General features: G+C 45.9%; 2 protein-coding genes across 4 annotated transcripts; one reads left to right on the top strand and one right to left on the bottom strand.

Moving 5' to 3' along the window:
* Positions 1-1,578: 1,578 nt before the first annotated feature.
* Positions 1,579-5,526, bottom strand: ALKBH7 (alkB homolog 7). The gene is made up of 4 exons (XM_077261835.1): positions 5,189-5,526; positions 3,938-4,111; positions 3,733-3,857; positions 1,579-2,094 (listed from the first exon to the last, which is right to left on the bottom strand). The coding sequence occupies exons 1-4, from the start codon at positions 5,480-5,482 to the stop codon at positions 1,971-1,973; spliced, it is 717 nt and encodes a 238-aa protein (XP_077117950.1). The 5' UTR covers positions 5,483-5,526; the 3' UTR covers positions 1,579-1,970.
* A 1,587-nt stretch (positions 5,527-7,113) lies between these two features.
* LOC143774346 (uncharacterized) lies at positions 7,114-15,863 on the top strand. 3 transcript variants are annotated; one of them, XM_077261834.1, is made up of 10 exons: positions 7,114-7,230; positions 9,555-9,706; positions 9,801-9,936; positions 10,098-10,231; positions 11,115-11,288; positions 11,551-11,662; positions 12,210-12,369; positions 12,750-12,850; positions 13,602-13,788; positions 13,932-15,863. In XM_077261834.1, exons 2-10 carry the CDS (start codon positions 9,569-9,571, stop codon positions 14,863-14,865), a joined length of 2,076 nt encoding a protein of 691 aa, XP_077117949.1. In that variant the 5' UTR covers positions 7,114-7,230; positions 9,555-9,568; the 3' UTR covers positions 14,866-15,863. The 3 variants fall into 3 exon arrangements, with proteins under 3 accessions (XP_077117949.1, XP_077117947.1, XP_077117946.1); XM_077261832.1 differs by having other exon boundaries at positions 9,555-9,718; positions 12,213-12,369; XM_077261831.1 differs by having other exon boundaries at positions 9,555-9,718.
* Positions 15,864-16,083: the final 220 nt, after the last annotated feature.

The following is a 16,083-nucleotide window of genomic DNA, read 5'->3' as shown; positions in this document are numbered from 1 at the left end:
TGGCATCGCAGGGCATCAGGGCTCTCACTGGCATCGCAGGGCGTCAAGGCTCTCACTGGCATCGCAGGGCATCAGGGCTCTCACTGGCATCGCTGGGCATCAGGGCTCTCACTGGCATCGCAGGGTGTCAAGGCTCTCACTGGCATCGCTGGGCGTCAGGGCTCTCACTGGCATCGCTGGGCGTCAGGGCTCTCACTGGCATCGCAGGGTGTCAAGGCTCTCACTGGCATCGCTGGGCATCAGGGCTCTCACTGGCATCGCAGGGTGTCAAGGCTCTCACTGGCATCGCTGAGCATCAGGGCTCTCACTGCCATCGCTGGGCATCAGCGCTCTCACTGCCATCGCAGTGCGTCAAAGCTCTCACTGGCATCGCAGGGCATCAGGGTGTCAAGGCTCTCACTGCCATCGCTGAGCATCAGGGCTCTCACAGGCATCGCTAAGCATCAGGGCTCTTACTGGCATCGCTGAGCATCAGGGCTCTCACAGGCATCGATAAGCATCAGGGCTCTTACTGGCATCGCTGAGCATCAGGGCTCTCACAGGTATCGCTGGGCATCAGGCCTCTCACTGGCATTGCACTGACCAGGCCTTTCAGTTGGATATGATCAGTACTAGATATGATGTGAATCGATTTGGAGTATTTAACCCAGCAGATGGGAATCCCAGGAACCGCCTCCTAACCGGTGCAACGTCACATGAACATCAAGCCACAATGATGACATCATAACAGACCGGCTAATCCAAGGAGTAGCAACGGAGGTCGTCTGGTCAGAGATGGCAGTTCTCATAGAACACATTCTGCAAATCGATTTGCACTCTCTCTAATTAGGACAGAAGGGTACAGAAATGATTCAATACACTGACAACAAGCAGACTAAGTTTTGGACTCACACCATGACTGATCCCATAGACAGGTCATATTATATGCCCAGATGACCCCTTTATATGCATTTTGAAAAACCTTTTTTGATAATGAGGTTGTTTTCTTTTTCAAGTTTTCCATATGACAATCTTTATAAAATAAAAAGAAAGAAATCTTGCCTTTTTACACTAGTCACCAAGCCTAATAGTAGACTCATAGGATACTGCTCTGCTTGCAACACTTTTCAGCAGTTTCATTACCATCACAGATGGGATTACAATAACAAATAACTCCTCTATATGCAGTAGATAACACAAGATCAACAAATCACAGGTCACGTTCCCTTCACTATCGCAAAGTTCCTGTATATATCAATCAGTCAGAGATGCTCGAATGCAGCCTGTGTCCATGTGGCTGCTGAAAACAACAGCAAGTATGAGTCTAATATTAACCTTCATTACAAGAATTCTGATTTTTTTTTATATAGATTGTGATATGAAAAACTGTGAACAAAAAATCCTTTGTGACACAATAGGTTGTTTTCTGATGACACATTACCTTTAAATAAAGACCTGTGATGTACGGCTCTGAACCTTTTAGCAAACCTGTGAAGATGAGTGGGGTGAGGACATTGCCATGTATCTGCCCTCATGTTCATTTTTTATATAAGTAGTCTTGCTTTTAGCAGCCAGTAAGACAAAGAAAAAAAACTATTTATGTACAAATAACTTATTTATTTATTCCATTATAGATCTGAGACAAATAAAATGACATTGATAAAAAAAAAAAATTCTACACAGATCTTCATTGTTTTTTGCAACCAAAAATAGACGTCATTTAGTAGGATTGTCCAGATCACTGATGGAGAAGGCACTGTGGTGGGGTAGTAATAGTCCTACATGGGCCGAACGTTACCCCTGTATTACCCTTCCACTAGATACACAGAATTATATACAGGAAATCATCACGATAAATTAAAGCTTAATTACCTTTATAATTGTATCAATAAGAGGTAAAACCATTTCTCTCCACTGGATCATAAGTTAGGACAGGGGTAAAAGTCAGAGCAAACCGTCAGCACCGGTAATCGAGTCCTTCTATGAGACCATCAGCTCTCGGGAAGATTTCTGCAGATAACGGAGATACGGCGATCTCGGGGCACCGGCACGCCATTGAAGAAGGACTCCTCTCTGCGCAGGATTTCATGTGTAAACTTGTAGCGAGCGACACCGCTGAGATGAAAAGTGACAAAGTGTGAGTGACGTCCAAATAAAAATAGACAATGTGATATAATAGAGATGGGTGATGTTCCCCATTGTGGTCAATCACTACAAAAACCCCCACACTGGCACAACTACAATACAAGTAGAGACAAGCAGCACGCACTACCCGGATCAGGCGACCACTTCATCACAAAATGGGAGCAGAGAAAATCCTGAAATTACTGGACCCCCCCCAAAAAATGAGTGTCGCCTCAGGCCTCGGCGCTAGGGTTGAGCGAAACGGATCGGTCAATTTCATAAGTCGCCGACTTTCGGCAAAGTCGGGTTTCGTGAAACCCGAGCCGATCCCAGTGTGGGATCGGCCATGCGGTCGGCGATCTTCGAGCCAAAGTCGCGTTTCGTATGACGCTTTAACCGCCATTTTTTCAGCCAATGAACGAGTGTGGGCAGCGTGATGACATAGGTCTCGTCTTGCTTTCTGCAGCGGCACAGGGGGTGGGGGTATAAACGCCATCTTACCGTTTTGGATGTAGCAATTTACACAGTCCGAGAAATATAGCAATTTACACAGTCCGAGAAATAGAGAGAGAGAGAAATTAAAAAAAATATATATATATAAAAAAAATTCCCATTGACTTGCATTGGGTTTCGTGTTTCGGTCGGCCCCAACCCGACTCGATCCTAAAAAAGTAAAAGTCGCTCAACCCTACTCGGCGCTATGAAGTTCACACTGAAGTGGACATTGAAATAGGGCAATACGACCTTATATCGCATCTCTAATTGTAATCAATGGGAGATGTGAGAGAGCACGAAAAAAAGAGAGAGCGTGAGAGCGAAAAAGCCGAAAAAAAAAAAAAGATGGAGATCTTATATGCTGGCTACAGACAGATATTTATCTGCAGATCCTGTTCTGTTGTTTAGTAGCATCTGCCGTGAATCCTACAAGTGTGAGCAGCACGGCCATCGGATCTTACAGGTAGGTGGCCGTACAACAGAGTTGGTGCAAATTGATTCAGAGGACTCGGTCCATTGACCACATCAGTAGTCTGTGACTGCTAGAGCCTTCACGACCGCCTCTTACCCAACAGCTTGTGTCCCTCCTCTTGACTAGCCAGCCTGTTATGATGACATTGTTGCAGAGTGACGTCGATGCAGGTCGGCTAATCAATAGAAAGGATGTGGATGCCATCAGGTAAGTGGCAGGTCTCAGGGCTCCACACATATTACCCAGGCGGCCGACGGACCGGGTCCTTCGAATCGATCTGCACCAACTCTCCCATAAGCCTTTTAACCTAGCCATTCTCCAGCCCCCATTAGATCTGCATGGCTGCCTCTACTGTTAATGTATGTGCTCTCAATAGGGGATACATTGCTGGCAGACACCTCTGGCAGCAGGCTCTCTTCTGAGAACAAACGATTGGGCATGTTAACATCTAACGTGTCCAATCCATCTTTCCTACTTCCAACATCTGCCATTAGAGGAAAGTCTGGACACCCCATACACTTTGCATAGACGGCTGGGTTCAGTCACCATTAGTGCAATGGGTACGGCCATTTTTAACAGGATCGGCTAACAATCTGCGAGGTCTTTCCCTAAGACACGGGTAAAGTAATGGAGCACACAGGCGTGAAGCCTGGACTACTGACCTCATTATATACAGGCAGCGTCTGGGCAGCAATAGATCCGCGCGCTCCTCTCCATTTTCCACAGACACCAGGCGCATGACGCTGCTGGATAACAAGCAGATGCCGGCAATGGTGCCACCACAGAACTGGTGAAGGAGAGTCAGCGTGAGCTCAGTATAGAAGTCCTCCGCACAGTGTCAGGACCTGGCCTACCACACATCCTCACCTTCACGCTGTCCACGTGCGGTTTGATGTATCCATCTTTCTGAAGGTCTAAGACATGGACGAGGGACAGCTGGTTCTCTCCGGGGGGGAATGCCTTGTCTCTCACCCTCTGTATGACAGCGGAGGAGTCTGGGGACCAGTGCAGACGCTCAACCTCCCGGAAGCCATGGATCGCCTACAGGGAGAGGGAGAGAAGATGTACAGAGCTATGGTAAAGTAACGGCAGCTCAGCCCATCCACCATCTGCTGGTTATCGGGGGCGAGAAGAAGTCAGGCACTTATAGAGAAGTACTGAGGAGTGCAGCTGTGAATCCAGCACTTGGGACTAGGAAGAAAACACTTATTAGGCTAGGTTCACATTGCGTTAGGGCAATCCGTTTAGCGCTAGCGCTAGCGGATTGCGCTAACGCAATGTTTATTTAGGGGCCGCGTTCAGGGGTCGCGTTAACGTCCCCGCTCTCGCAGATCCCCGATCTGCGAGAGCGGGGAACGGACCTCGGGCGCGCCGCGGACGCTGCAAGCAGCGTCTGAGGCGCGTCACAGAATAACGGCACATCACTAGCGCGAGCCGAAAAAGGCACGCGCTAGTGATGCGCTGCAGGCAAAATTTACATTGCTGTCAATGGGTGCGCTAACGGACCCGTTGCACGGCGTTAATTGCGACATTTTCGCCGTGCAACGCTGTCCGTTAGCGATCACCCACTAACGCAATGTGAACCTAGCCTTAGAAAGCAGCAGTAAGGTGCACGTCTGTAGGCAGCAGCAATCTGATCCCTCAGTCACCTGACAACACACGTTGTCTTAAAAGGGATATTTCCATCTTCATAAAAGGAGTATAGTCAGTTAAAAAAAAGCAATTTTGCAATTTACCGCTTGTTAAAATTATTAGCCGTTCTTGAGATATTAATACTTTTTTCTTTTGTTCGCAGCTCGTTGCCTTGGAGATCAACCACCGCTGCAAGACAGCAAAACACACGCAGTGCTACAAGCTATGAAGCAGCGGTGGTCGGTCTCCTAGGCAACGACCTGCAAAAAGAAAAGTGAATATCTCAAGAACGGCTGCAAATTTTAAGAAGCAGTAAACTGAAGACAAGCTGGAATTTACAAGAGCGGCCCGTCTGTGGCGCCGGGAATATCCCTTTAAGCAAGATGGATTTTACTGATAAGTGGCCCAATCACATCACAGGGGATATGACACAATGTCGGCGATATGAGGGGCGACATTGTGAGGAAGAAGTCCCCGGGCACTCACGTCATCCCAATGGCCGCTCTCATAGCGCTTCTTCCTCAGTACAGGCTCCAGCTCCCGGCACAGGGCGGCCTCCTCCTCGGCAGTAATGAAGTCCGGCTGCAGGGTGAGGCCGGGGGACAGCTGGGACAGCACGGCTGCGGAGGACGGAAACACCTGGTTATCCGGCAGCGGAGCCGCATGATGGAACCGGCACCAGATTCCCGGTGTTACCACAGCAAGACCCCGCGGCCTATTCACAGCGCAGAACCACCGCCGAAGGTTACCAAGGCAACAGCGACCACTGGACGCCGCCATCTTGTGACTGCGCACTGCATTCTGGGATGGACAGGGAGCGCTACTCAGGGACGTTCCCGAAGTAACCAATCAGATCTCAGCTCTTTTTGTAACAAGGCACTTTGGAAAATGAAAGGTGTTACCTGATTGGTTGCCATTTTTATCATCTTCCCCCCTCCCCACTGTAACTTGTTCATAGTTTATGGGACTTGTAGTCCTCAATTTTCTACTTTTATAATCTTCCCAATTTACCATGGAGAAATAATGCTCAGTGCACACATACTCTGTTTTATTGATAGCACTATACAATGATATTCTTGTCCACCAATCTCAAATTATTAGTTTAAGTATCCAAAAGCACATCACCCAAACATCAGTCTGGAGTCTCTGTAATAATCTGAAATATAGCACAATCCTGGTGCTCCCCCAACATCGTAAAGGTATATCTGGTAAAATATGGTAAACTAGCATCTGCAGTGCCCCCATAATAACAGCGATATCCACAGTGCCCCCATAATAACAGCGATATCCACAGTGTCCCATAATAACAGTGATATCCACAGTGCCCCCATAATAACAGCGATATCCACAGTGCCCCCATAATAACAGCGATATCCACAGTGTCCCATAATAACAGTGATATCCACAGTGCCCCCATAATAACAGTGATATCCACAGTGCCCCCATAATAACAGCGATATCCAGTGTGCCCATAATAACAGCGATATCCACAGTGCCCCCATAATAACAGCGATATCCACAGTGTCCCATAATAACAGTGATATCCACAGTGCCCCCATAATAACAGCGATATTCACAGTGCCCCATAATAACAGCGATATCCACAGTGCCCCCATAATAACAGCGATATCCAGTGTGCCCATAATAACAGCGATATCCACAGTGCCCCCATAATAACAGCGATATCCACAGTGCCCCCATAATAACAGCGATATCCAGTGTGCCCCCATAACAGTGATATCCACAGTGCCCCCATAATAACAGCGATATCCACAGTGCCCCCATAGTAACAGTGATATCCACAGTGCCCCCATAATAACAGCGATATCCACAGTGCCCCCATAATAACAGCGATATCCACAGTGCCCCCATAATAACAGTGATACCCACAGTGCCCCAATAACAGCTGAGTACAGCACTTGACCATGTCCATCAGTCCCACGGGCAAAAACAAAGTGTGGTAGCGTTGTGTGAACATCTCATAAAACTGTGTTCACACGTTTGCTGCTTTTTTTCTTTGTAAGATCAAATAAAAACATATTTTTTTAATTTGCCGTGACTCTACCATGATTCTCAACCATAATGACCGCACCTTGTGAACGCAGCCTCAGGACACCTCTGCACAGGGTGGACTTGCTGCAGATTTCACCCTCTGCAGTGCCGCATACACTGACGCCCGTGTTCCTGGCGCAGTCCTATGGGGGGGCTGTAACGCTTCTATTTCACCCACGGAGATGGTGGTACGTGCTAGAGACAAGGAATCCATTCACAGGACCTAGGGCCCCGTCTAGGTGTATGATTACCTGTCAGGCCTAATTTCGCCTCAGCCGGTCAAGAGTTAATAGTGTGCAGCTGATCCCCACAGGGCAATTAGAGGGAGTTGTTATATATCACCACAAACATGGCAGCCATTTTCCTGCAGTTTACTTTGACACTGGTGACCATAAGTCAGGAGCGTTGTATAAGACAAATCTAATACTGCACTGTAGCTGCGCCTTGTCCCAAGAGCTCACAATCCGCAGACACTGGTAAGGAGTGCTGTATCTTATAGTCCCGTCAGTCGTTTATTTTTTTTCCAAAACGTGGCAAAAATCTCAATGACCCCAAAGTGTGAACACTCCCTGTGCTGCCCTACTGCACGTCATGGCCTCACTGACTGCTATGGAAATTGCTTCTATTGACTTTGGTTGTCATTTGTTTTAGTGCATTTGTATATGGAAATATTGTAGCTGGATGGTGTTTACTGTATAGAGTCCACGGACACTAATTACTAATGTGCTGGCTGCCGAAAATAACCGTCCTGTGTGGCCTAGGTGCCAGGGAAACCTCAGAAAGCCTTGGAGGGGGGTTACTGTAATAAGAGGTTACAGGGTAATAAGAGGATCAGGAGCCGGGTTACTGTAATAAGGGGTTACAGGGTAATAAGAGGATCAGGAGCCGGGTTACTGTAATAAGAGGGTACAGGGGTAATAAGAGGATCAGGAGCCGGGTTACTGTAATAAGAGGTTACAGGGTAATAAGGGGATCAGGAGCCGGGTTACTGTAATAAGAGGTTACAGGGGTAATAAGGGGATCAGGAGCCGGGTTACTGTAATAAGAGGTTACAGGGTAATAAGAGGATCAGGAGCCGGGTTACTGTAATAAGAGGTTACAGGGTAATAAGAGGATCAGGAGCCGGGTTACTGTAATAAGAGGTTACAGGGTAATAAGAGGATCAGGAGCCGGGTTACTGTAATAAGAGGTTACAGGGTAATAAGAGGATCAGGAGCCGGGTTACTGTAATAAGAGGTTACAGGGTAATAAGAGGATCAGGAGCCGGGTTACTGTAATAAGAGGTTACAGGGTAATAAGAGGATCAGGAGCCGGGTTACTGTAATAAGAGGTTACAGGGTAATAAGAGGATCAGGAGCCGGGTTACTGTAATAAGAGGTTACAGGGGTAATAAGAGGATCAGGAGCCGGGTTACTGTAATAAGAGGTTACAGGGTAATAAGAGGATCAGGAGCCGGGTTACTGTAATAAGGGGTTACAGGGTAATAAGAGGATCAGGAGCCGGGTTACTGTAATAAGAGGTTACAGGGGTAATAAGAGGATCAGGAGCCAGGTTACTGTAATAAGAGGTTACAGGGTAATAAGAGGATCAGGAGCCGGGTTACTGTAATAAGGGGTTACAGGGTAATAAGAGGATCAGGAGCCGGGTTACTGTAATAAGGGGTTACAGGGTAATAAGAGGATCAGGAGCCGGGTTACTGTAATAAGAGGTTACAGGGGTAATAAGAGGATCAGGAGCCAGGTTACTGTAATAAGAGGTTACAGGGTAATAAGAGGATCAGGAGCCGGGTTACTGTAATAAGGGGTTACAGGGTAATAAGAGGATCAGGAGCCGGGTTACTGTAATAAGGGGTTACAGGGTAATAAGAGGATCAGGAGCCGGGTTACTGTAATAAGAGGGTACAGGGGTAATAAGAGGATCAGGAGCCGGGTTACTGTAATAAGAGGTTACAGGGTAATAAGAGGATCAGGAGGCAGGTTACTGTAATAAGAGGTTACAGGGTAATAAGAGGATCAGGAGCCGGGTTACTGTAATAAGAGGTTACAGGGGTAATAAGAGGATCAGGAGCCGGGTTACTGTAATAAGAGGTTACAGGGTAATAAGAGGATCAGGAGCCGGGTTACTGTAATAGAGGTTACAGGGTAATAAGAGGATCAGGAGCCGGGTTACTGTAATAAGAGGTTACAGGGTAATAAGAGGATCAGGAGCCGGGTTACTGTAATAAGAGGTTACAGGGTAATAAGAGGATCAGGAGCCGGGTTACTGTAATAAGAGGTTACAGGGGTAATAAGAGGATCAGGAGCCGGGTTACTGTAATAAGAGGTTACAGGGTAATAAGAGGATCAGGAGCCGGGTTACTGTAATAAGAGGTTACAGGGTAATAAGAGGATCAGGAGCCGGGTTACTGTAATAGAGGTTACAGGGTAATAAGAGGATCAGGAGCCGGGTTACTGTAATAAGAGGTTACAGGGTAATAAGAGGATCAGGAGCCGGGTTACTGTAATAAGAGGTTACAGGGGTAATAAGAGGATCAGGAGCCGGGTTACTGTAATAAGAGGTTACAGGGTAATAAGAGGATCAGGAACCGGGTTACTGTAATAAGAGGTTACAGGGGTAATAAGAGGATCAGGAGCCGGGTTATAGTAATAAGGTTACAGGGTAATAAGAGGATCAGGAGCCAGGTTAATGTTTAGTTTTTCAGGTTTAGGGATACTAGGAGACATTTTATGGATTTAGGTTAACAATAGCCCTAATGTCCATTTGTTTTTTTTCTTTTTGTGACGTTTCTCTGCCCTATAAGAGGTATTAGGAGCCATGCATCGCTCATCAGGGATGTCAGACAAAAATGTCCGTGAAGTTCTGTCAGAGAATGCGGAGCTGAAGAAATTCCATGAGCAGATGAGGAGAGAGGTGCAGGCCATCCTCGGCAGACATGAAGGTGTCCTCTGCGTGGTGACTAGAGATGTATGTCTGTCACGTCACAACCTCATATTCCACCATGAATGTCCACCTGTAAGTTTATTTTTACCTATTGTATGTCTTTCAGGATTCAACAGCAGTAAACAAGCGTGCGGGAGCCGGACGTACGAGACCCAACCGTGTTGGGGATGTTGGGTTAACAGTAAGCCTAAAGAAACAGTGGAACAGCCTCAAGCAGCTGGTGGAGATCCTGGAAGCTCGAGGTAAGGAGAAGAAACTAATTCTACGCATTGTGTGGAATTGATGGACACAGGCTTGTACTGCGGGACTTGGTAGCAATGTGTCCTTAGGCTGGCATAGCCAACAGTTCGATGTTTGATGCTTTCGTCAAGGTTTCACTATATATTTTTTTTCTTCTCTGTAGCGACGCAGGCCAATGTGATTAGCGTGACCGACCATGAGAAGGAACTGACCCGACTCAAGAAGGAGGTAGAGGAGCTTAAAGAAGAGCTAGGACAGAGCCAGGAGTTGATCAGTCAACAGCAACAGCTATTACAGGTCTGTGGGGTGCACGGATGGGGCGATACAGGATGTTGAGGGTTTAGGTTATTGCTTGATTGGCAATTTTGGATCATGGATCAGATGATATAGGTTTAACGAAGATGGAAGTGTTCTTGTATAGGCCATTGAGATGGAGGGGGTACTTTTTTTTTTTTTATGTATATGGAATGGGAACAAGGGGGTATGGAAGCTTGGTTGTTTGGTTCATGGCGAGAAAGCCGAGCCAGTGGCGGCAATGGTTGATGGTGGAAAAATAGAGCCAATGCGGGCAATGTCTGACTTTGAGAAAATGGAGCGAATGACTGCAATGGTTGATAGTGGGAAAGCGGAGTCAATGGCGGGAATGGTTGATGGGAAAGCAGAGCCAATAGTGGCAGTGGTTGACAATGGGAAAACCGAGCTAGTGGTGGCGATGGTTGATTGTGAGGAATAGGGGCCAATGGTTGATGGTGCGAAAGTGAAGACCATTATGGGAATGGTTGACTGTAGTAAAGCAGAAACAATGGCGGAAATGGTTGACCGTGGTTAAGTGGAGACAATGGCGGCAATGGTTGACGGTGGGAAAGTGAAGACCATTATGGCAGTGGTTGACTATAGGAAAGCGGAGACAATGTCGACAATGGTTGACTCTGGGAAAGTGGATCCAATTTTGGCAATAGTTGAAAGTGGAAAAGTGAAGCCAATGGTGGCAATAGGCAGACTTCTGGGCCCACTGAGCTCAGGTTGTACGAGATCAAAGTACTTGTTCCAATCTTTTTCCAGGGCATAAATGCATATGGTGCCAGCCAAGAGGGGGTGATAACCAGTAAGGAAACCATTGTTAGAATATATTTGGTAACTCTGGAAGCATTGAAGGTTGTTCTATCCATGTCTTGCCCAGGACCAGTTGATGCCACTGCCTGGTGAGGGTCAGCAATCTCCTCTGTGGGATGCATACTTCTTGGAAGAACAGCTGAGATTACAACAAGACCGTGCGGCCTTTGAGGAGCATAAGCTGGCCTTTCAGGATGAGCGGGATAAGTTCACGGAGGCGGCTATCCGTCTGGGAAGAGAGGTAACAAGTCTTTGCTCATGTAACCTCATTATGATAATAGGACGGGGCTCGACAACTTGATCTCCAAATGTTAGATGCATGTTGTCAGACTAAACTAAAGTGGAAGTCAACAAGTCCATAGTTAAGATAAAACCAAATGTGGGGAGGATCTTCCCCCCATCGCTGCCATATCCCTCAAATCTTGAGAACTGTCCATCTTGGGATCTCTTCCACTTCCCAGCAGCAAAGCTTTACGTTAACCAGTGAGTAATGTTTTCTGCAGCGTCTCCAGTTTAAGGCCGATCAGGCTCTTTTCATGAAGCAGCAGTTTTTGAGCATGACCCCTAGTCTGGGGACGCCTCCGTGGAAGAAGACTCCTCCGTGGTCAGCACTTAGTGAGTACGCTTATTTCCTGAGGTTGTGTATAGGGCATGGCAGGTATTTGGGACAAAATACTTGACAAGTTGGATTATAGCCTAATTGACTGTTTTTCAAGGCTTGTGGGGCAGTGATTGGCATTTATATATTCTAGAACCCATCAACTTCATTATTCCGGCCATACATTGTATATAAACATTTGACAAACCGCCGATTTGGGCAGAACTGATCAACTGTATGTTGAGCTTAGGGGTGTCCTGGCTCCCCGCTCCATATGTTGGGTTAAAAAAAAAAATAAAGCATTGGGCATATTGAATTTCTACATGCCCAATCCTTTGTCCTTTAGATACAATAGTGCCTGGCTTTTTACCTTCTCACTAGCTACAGGCCCAGCGGGTATGTGGGAGTGCTGAGAAATGGCTGTCCACTAAATGACCATTCAGCTGACATCCAAGGGAGTTATGACCACCTTTACTGATAAATTTTACTAATTTTTCTCTGTTGTAGGTCTGTTGGCCCAAATTTGGGTTTAAATCATTAATAGCGTATACTGTATATTCACAGCAGCGGACACCCCAAATAATCCCTCCAGTAACCCCAAACAGCAGGCCACAGCCAATCAGTCCTGCGGCACTAAACCTCGCAGAAAGCTTCCTTCTGCAGATCCTGGGACCCCAAGCACGGCGGAGCTGTACAGGGTCCTGAGACTGGCGCCCCCCAGCAGGTGACGAGATCACACATTACTTACCCAGCCATTATAAACTGATAGCAATAATAAGTGTACAGGAAATGACAATAATTGAAAATTGTCATCTGCCATATTGTGCACAGATTACCTGCGCTCACCTGTGTGCACCAAAGGGTAGAGTAGAAATGAATCTTGTGTAGTCTGATCTGTTACTAATGCAGACCTAATCCTTCTCACAGCTGAGCGTTTGCTGCATTATTTCCAGTCTACACAATGCTGTATAAGACTGACCTGTAGCGCCCCCCTCAGAACAGGAGGGAGATGTTCACTGCAGCCACTGTTGTGGCTCATAGGGAAAAGACTACTGCAAAGTCATTTTTATTAATATATGTATACCTGCGTAATGTTTTTCCCAGGTCCATGAAGACTCATAGATGTGAGAGCAGCAGTCGCCAAGACACAGAATCAGAGGAGAGTAGCCAGAGATGGAGTGACAGCCTGTCACCAAGTAGCGAGTGTAAGAAACTTCCAGTTCTACTATTATATATAGTTATACTGCCACCATATACAATAATATAACTACTATAATACTGTCCCTATGTACAAGAACATAACTACTATAATACTGCCCCTATGTACAATAATATCACTACTATAATACTGCCCCTATGTACAAGAATATAACTACTATAATACTGCCCCTATGTACAAGAATATAACTACTATAATACTGCCCCCTATGTACAAGAATATAACTACTATAATACTGCTCCTATGTACAAGAATATAACTACTATGATACTGCTCCTATGTACAAGAATATAACTACTATAATACTGCTCCTATGTACAAGAATATAACTACTATAATACTGCTCCTATGTACAACAATATAACTACTATAATACTGCTGCTATGTACAAGAATATAACTACTATAATACTGCCCCTATGTACAAGAAAATAACTACTATAATGCTGCTCCTATGTACAAGAATATAACTACTATAATACTGCCCCCTTTGTACAAGAATATAACTACTATAATACTGCCCCTATGTACAAGAATATAGCTGCTATAATACTGCCCCTATGTACAAGAGTATAACAACTATAATACTGCCTCCTACGTACAAGAATATAACTACTATAATACTGCCCCCTATGTAGAAGAATATAACTGCTATACTACTGTAGTTTACAAGTTTAGCCCAGTTTTGGATTTTTTTTCCCATAAATCCTTCTTTGATTTTATGACCTCTCCTTCTAGCTCCAGAGCTACACCCTCTTCCTCAGTTCGTGATTCCCTTTAAGCTGAGCATGACCCCTTATCTTCGCCCCAGGCCCACCCCAGTAAGCCTGCCTCGCAGCCACGCTGAGCCTCGCAGCCACGCTGAGCCTCGCACACCCGCTTCCGCAGAGCTCTTTAGAACCTTGCATCTTACTCCAGCTGACAGGTGAGGGGTACAAAAGAGAAACTGTAGGAAATGTTAGGGTTGTGTGCACCTCTGGGTGGCAGGGTAAATTTGGTGCTGGGTGATATTTATTCTTCGGGAAGAGGTTTAGTTTTTGTGCTGACTTTTCTCTTTTGGGCTTGTAGCATACCTTCAGTGAAGAAGGGGCGTGGAGATGAATTAAGAAGATCCATCCTTCATCATTCCCACCGCAGAGCCAGTATCTCCAAGGCTGCGGAGTCGCCTTGTTGCAATGATGATTTCAGGAGACGTGAAGAAACTCCGCACTGTCCCTATGAGTTGGATTCTCTGTCTTCTGAAGATAGCAGACAGACGCACGGAGAAGCGGACACTCCCAATAGTGATGTGCTGTCCTCGACGAAAGAGAACTCTGAATGTTTTGACAATGACTCTTTGTACAGAGTGACTCCTCTTCATGACACCACCTACGTCTACCATGGAGAGAACCTACCTCATCTTAGGTTTGATGACCACTGCTGCAGCCAACATGGGGACCAAAGCTTGTGGCCATGTCAAGAGCAGGAGAAGAAATTTTCCACTAGGGCTTCTTCTAATAGCACCATTAATAAAAAGCCAAAAGTGACCCTCCAGGATGACGACCGCAGATCACGAGATACCCTTCATCCTCAGGATGCTTGCAGAAGCGGGTCACAAGAGAGACCACTCTCTAAAGACCGATGTAGAACCAGATCCAAGGAAGATGTTCGCCGTAGAAGTCTCCCCTGCCACCAGTCCAAAGTCGTTCTCCATTTTGAAGATGATGGTACCATGGAAAGAAACAAGGCACCTACTCATGGCACATCCAAGAGGAGAAGATCATTGGACTCTCTTCACAAACATGGCTGCAAAGCCCAGTCGAATGAGAGCCATTCTCTCCATAAGAGATCATCCCGTTCCCACAGAGACTCATTGTACATCTCAGGTCCGGGATGTTCACCCCTTCATTTACATCACTCATGTCCATCTGCTCGAAATGCTACACCATGCACTACTGAATATGTAGTGTCATCAAATCTTTATGCTGACCTGTTCACCCATGTTTTGGATTGCTCCTTCTAAAGAATCTGAACTTGGGTAATTGGGAGAGACTTGAGTACTTTATTTTTAGGACAAGACCCTCTAAATTATTGAGCCCCTTGATCTATAAAGGCTTGTCGCAATTTTTGATGGGTCCTGGGTAATCACTTTGGATTAGGACTTCCTAGTTTGAAAGCACTTAAATGGGTTTCCAACCCTACATCCATCGTGGCATCTTAGTTGGCACCACTCACCAGTTTTTAAGGAGTAATGACCCCCCCAAAAAAATGCTCTTATCGGTGTCTTGTACCCCCATTGATGTGCATTTTTTATGAAAGGCTAGTTATCGTTTGGTGGAGGAACACACTGATTCTTGATCGCCTACCACAATTTTGAGGGCAGGAGTAAGGGAATGCAGATCAAACTTTTTGTAGAGCATTGAGCACCATTTTTGCACATTTTGGAGCACTATGGGGTTTGGATTTGTGTTTACAGAAATTACTGATATTATAAAATTGATGTCTGTATTAAAAATAATTAAAGCCATAGGCAATGCCCTAGTGTGCCCCACTGATTCTTTGGGCACTACTACGGAGCAGGTGTTGGTGATGAGACCCATTGAGTGCTTATGGGCAGAACACGATGGAGTTCATCCCTACATAAGAGCATGCGTGATCACATACCAGGTCTACGACCGGTGATCTATGGTGATGAGACAGCAGATGACTGATGGGCTGGCGGCTGGGTGCTCACATACCTGCGTTCATTCACGTACTGGACCTCATTCAGTAGTTGAGTTCACTGGTGGAGGAATCCCAGTTATGCACGGGTCACATATTTGCTTTTATATCCATAATGAACAAATCCTCTAATTTTTACGTGTCCACCCATTGCTTACTTAAAGGCACGCCAAGGCTCCATTAAGCCTCCAGATGTCAAGGCCCAACCACAATAATAAAAAAAAATATTAAAGGCTTTGGACAAAATATGTTTTTATTTGAAAGATCTAATAAAATTATTACAGGGTATTTCCCAGCAATTGTCTGTAATTTGTGGGGAATCTGACAGTAAGTATTACATGGCAGCCATCAGTCACATCAATAAATCCGCTGGATCCTCCAGAGCACGGGGTGCGCAATTCACTTTCCCTAGGGGCCACATGAGAGTGACTGTTGTGGAGGCCAAACCTATAGGCTGAAACTGAGGAGAATTAATCTAATATATAAAGCTGAATGTGTGTGTGTGTGTGTGTGTATGTAT

Source organism: Ranitomeya variabilis, chromosome 5 (genome assembly GCF_051348905.1).
Source record: "Ranitomeya variabilis isolate aRanVar5 chromosome 5, aRanVar5.hap1, whole genome shotgun sequence".
NCBI classification, from domain to species: Eukaryota; Metazoa; Chordata; class Amphibia; order Anura; family Dendrobatidae; genus Ranitomeya; species Ranitomeya variabilis.
Note: the sequence above shows the minus strand (reverse complement) of the source record. Positions and strands in the feature narration are given on the sequence as shown.

What these genes read in the sequence shown, in the direction of transcription:
- ALKBH7 (XM_077261835.1), bottom strand. Translation starts at nt 5,482, where the DNA reads ATGGCGGCGTCCAGTGGTCGCTGTTGCCTTGGTAACCTTCGGCGGTGG. An exon ending in CGCACGTGGACAGCGTGAAG is followed by an intron (nt 3,858 to 3,937) that starts GTGAGGATGTGT and finishes CTCCTTCACCAG; the next exon opens with TTCTGTGGTGGCACCATTGC. An exon ending in CGCTGCCTGTATATAATGAG is followed by an intron (nt 2,095 to 3,732) that starts GTCAGTAGTCCA and finishes TTTTCATCTCAG; the next exon opens with CGGTGTCGCTCGCTACAAGT.
- LOC143774346 (XM_077261831.1), top strand. Translation starts at nt 9,569, where the DNA reads ATGCATCGCTCATCAGGGATGTCAGACAAAAATGTCCGTGAAGTTCTG. An exon ending in TCTGCGTGGTGACTAGAGAT is followed by an intron (nt 9,719 to 9,800) that starts GTATGTCTGTCA and finishes TATGTCTTTCAG; the next exon opens with GATTCAACAGCAGTAAACAA. An exon ending in AGACTGGCGCCCCCCAGCAG is followed by an intron (nt 12,370 to 12,749) that starts GTGACGAGATCA and finishes TGTTTTTCCCAG; the next exon opens with GTCCATGAAGACTCATAGAT.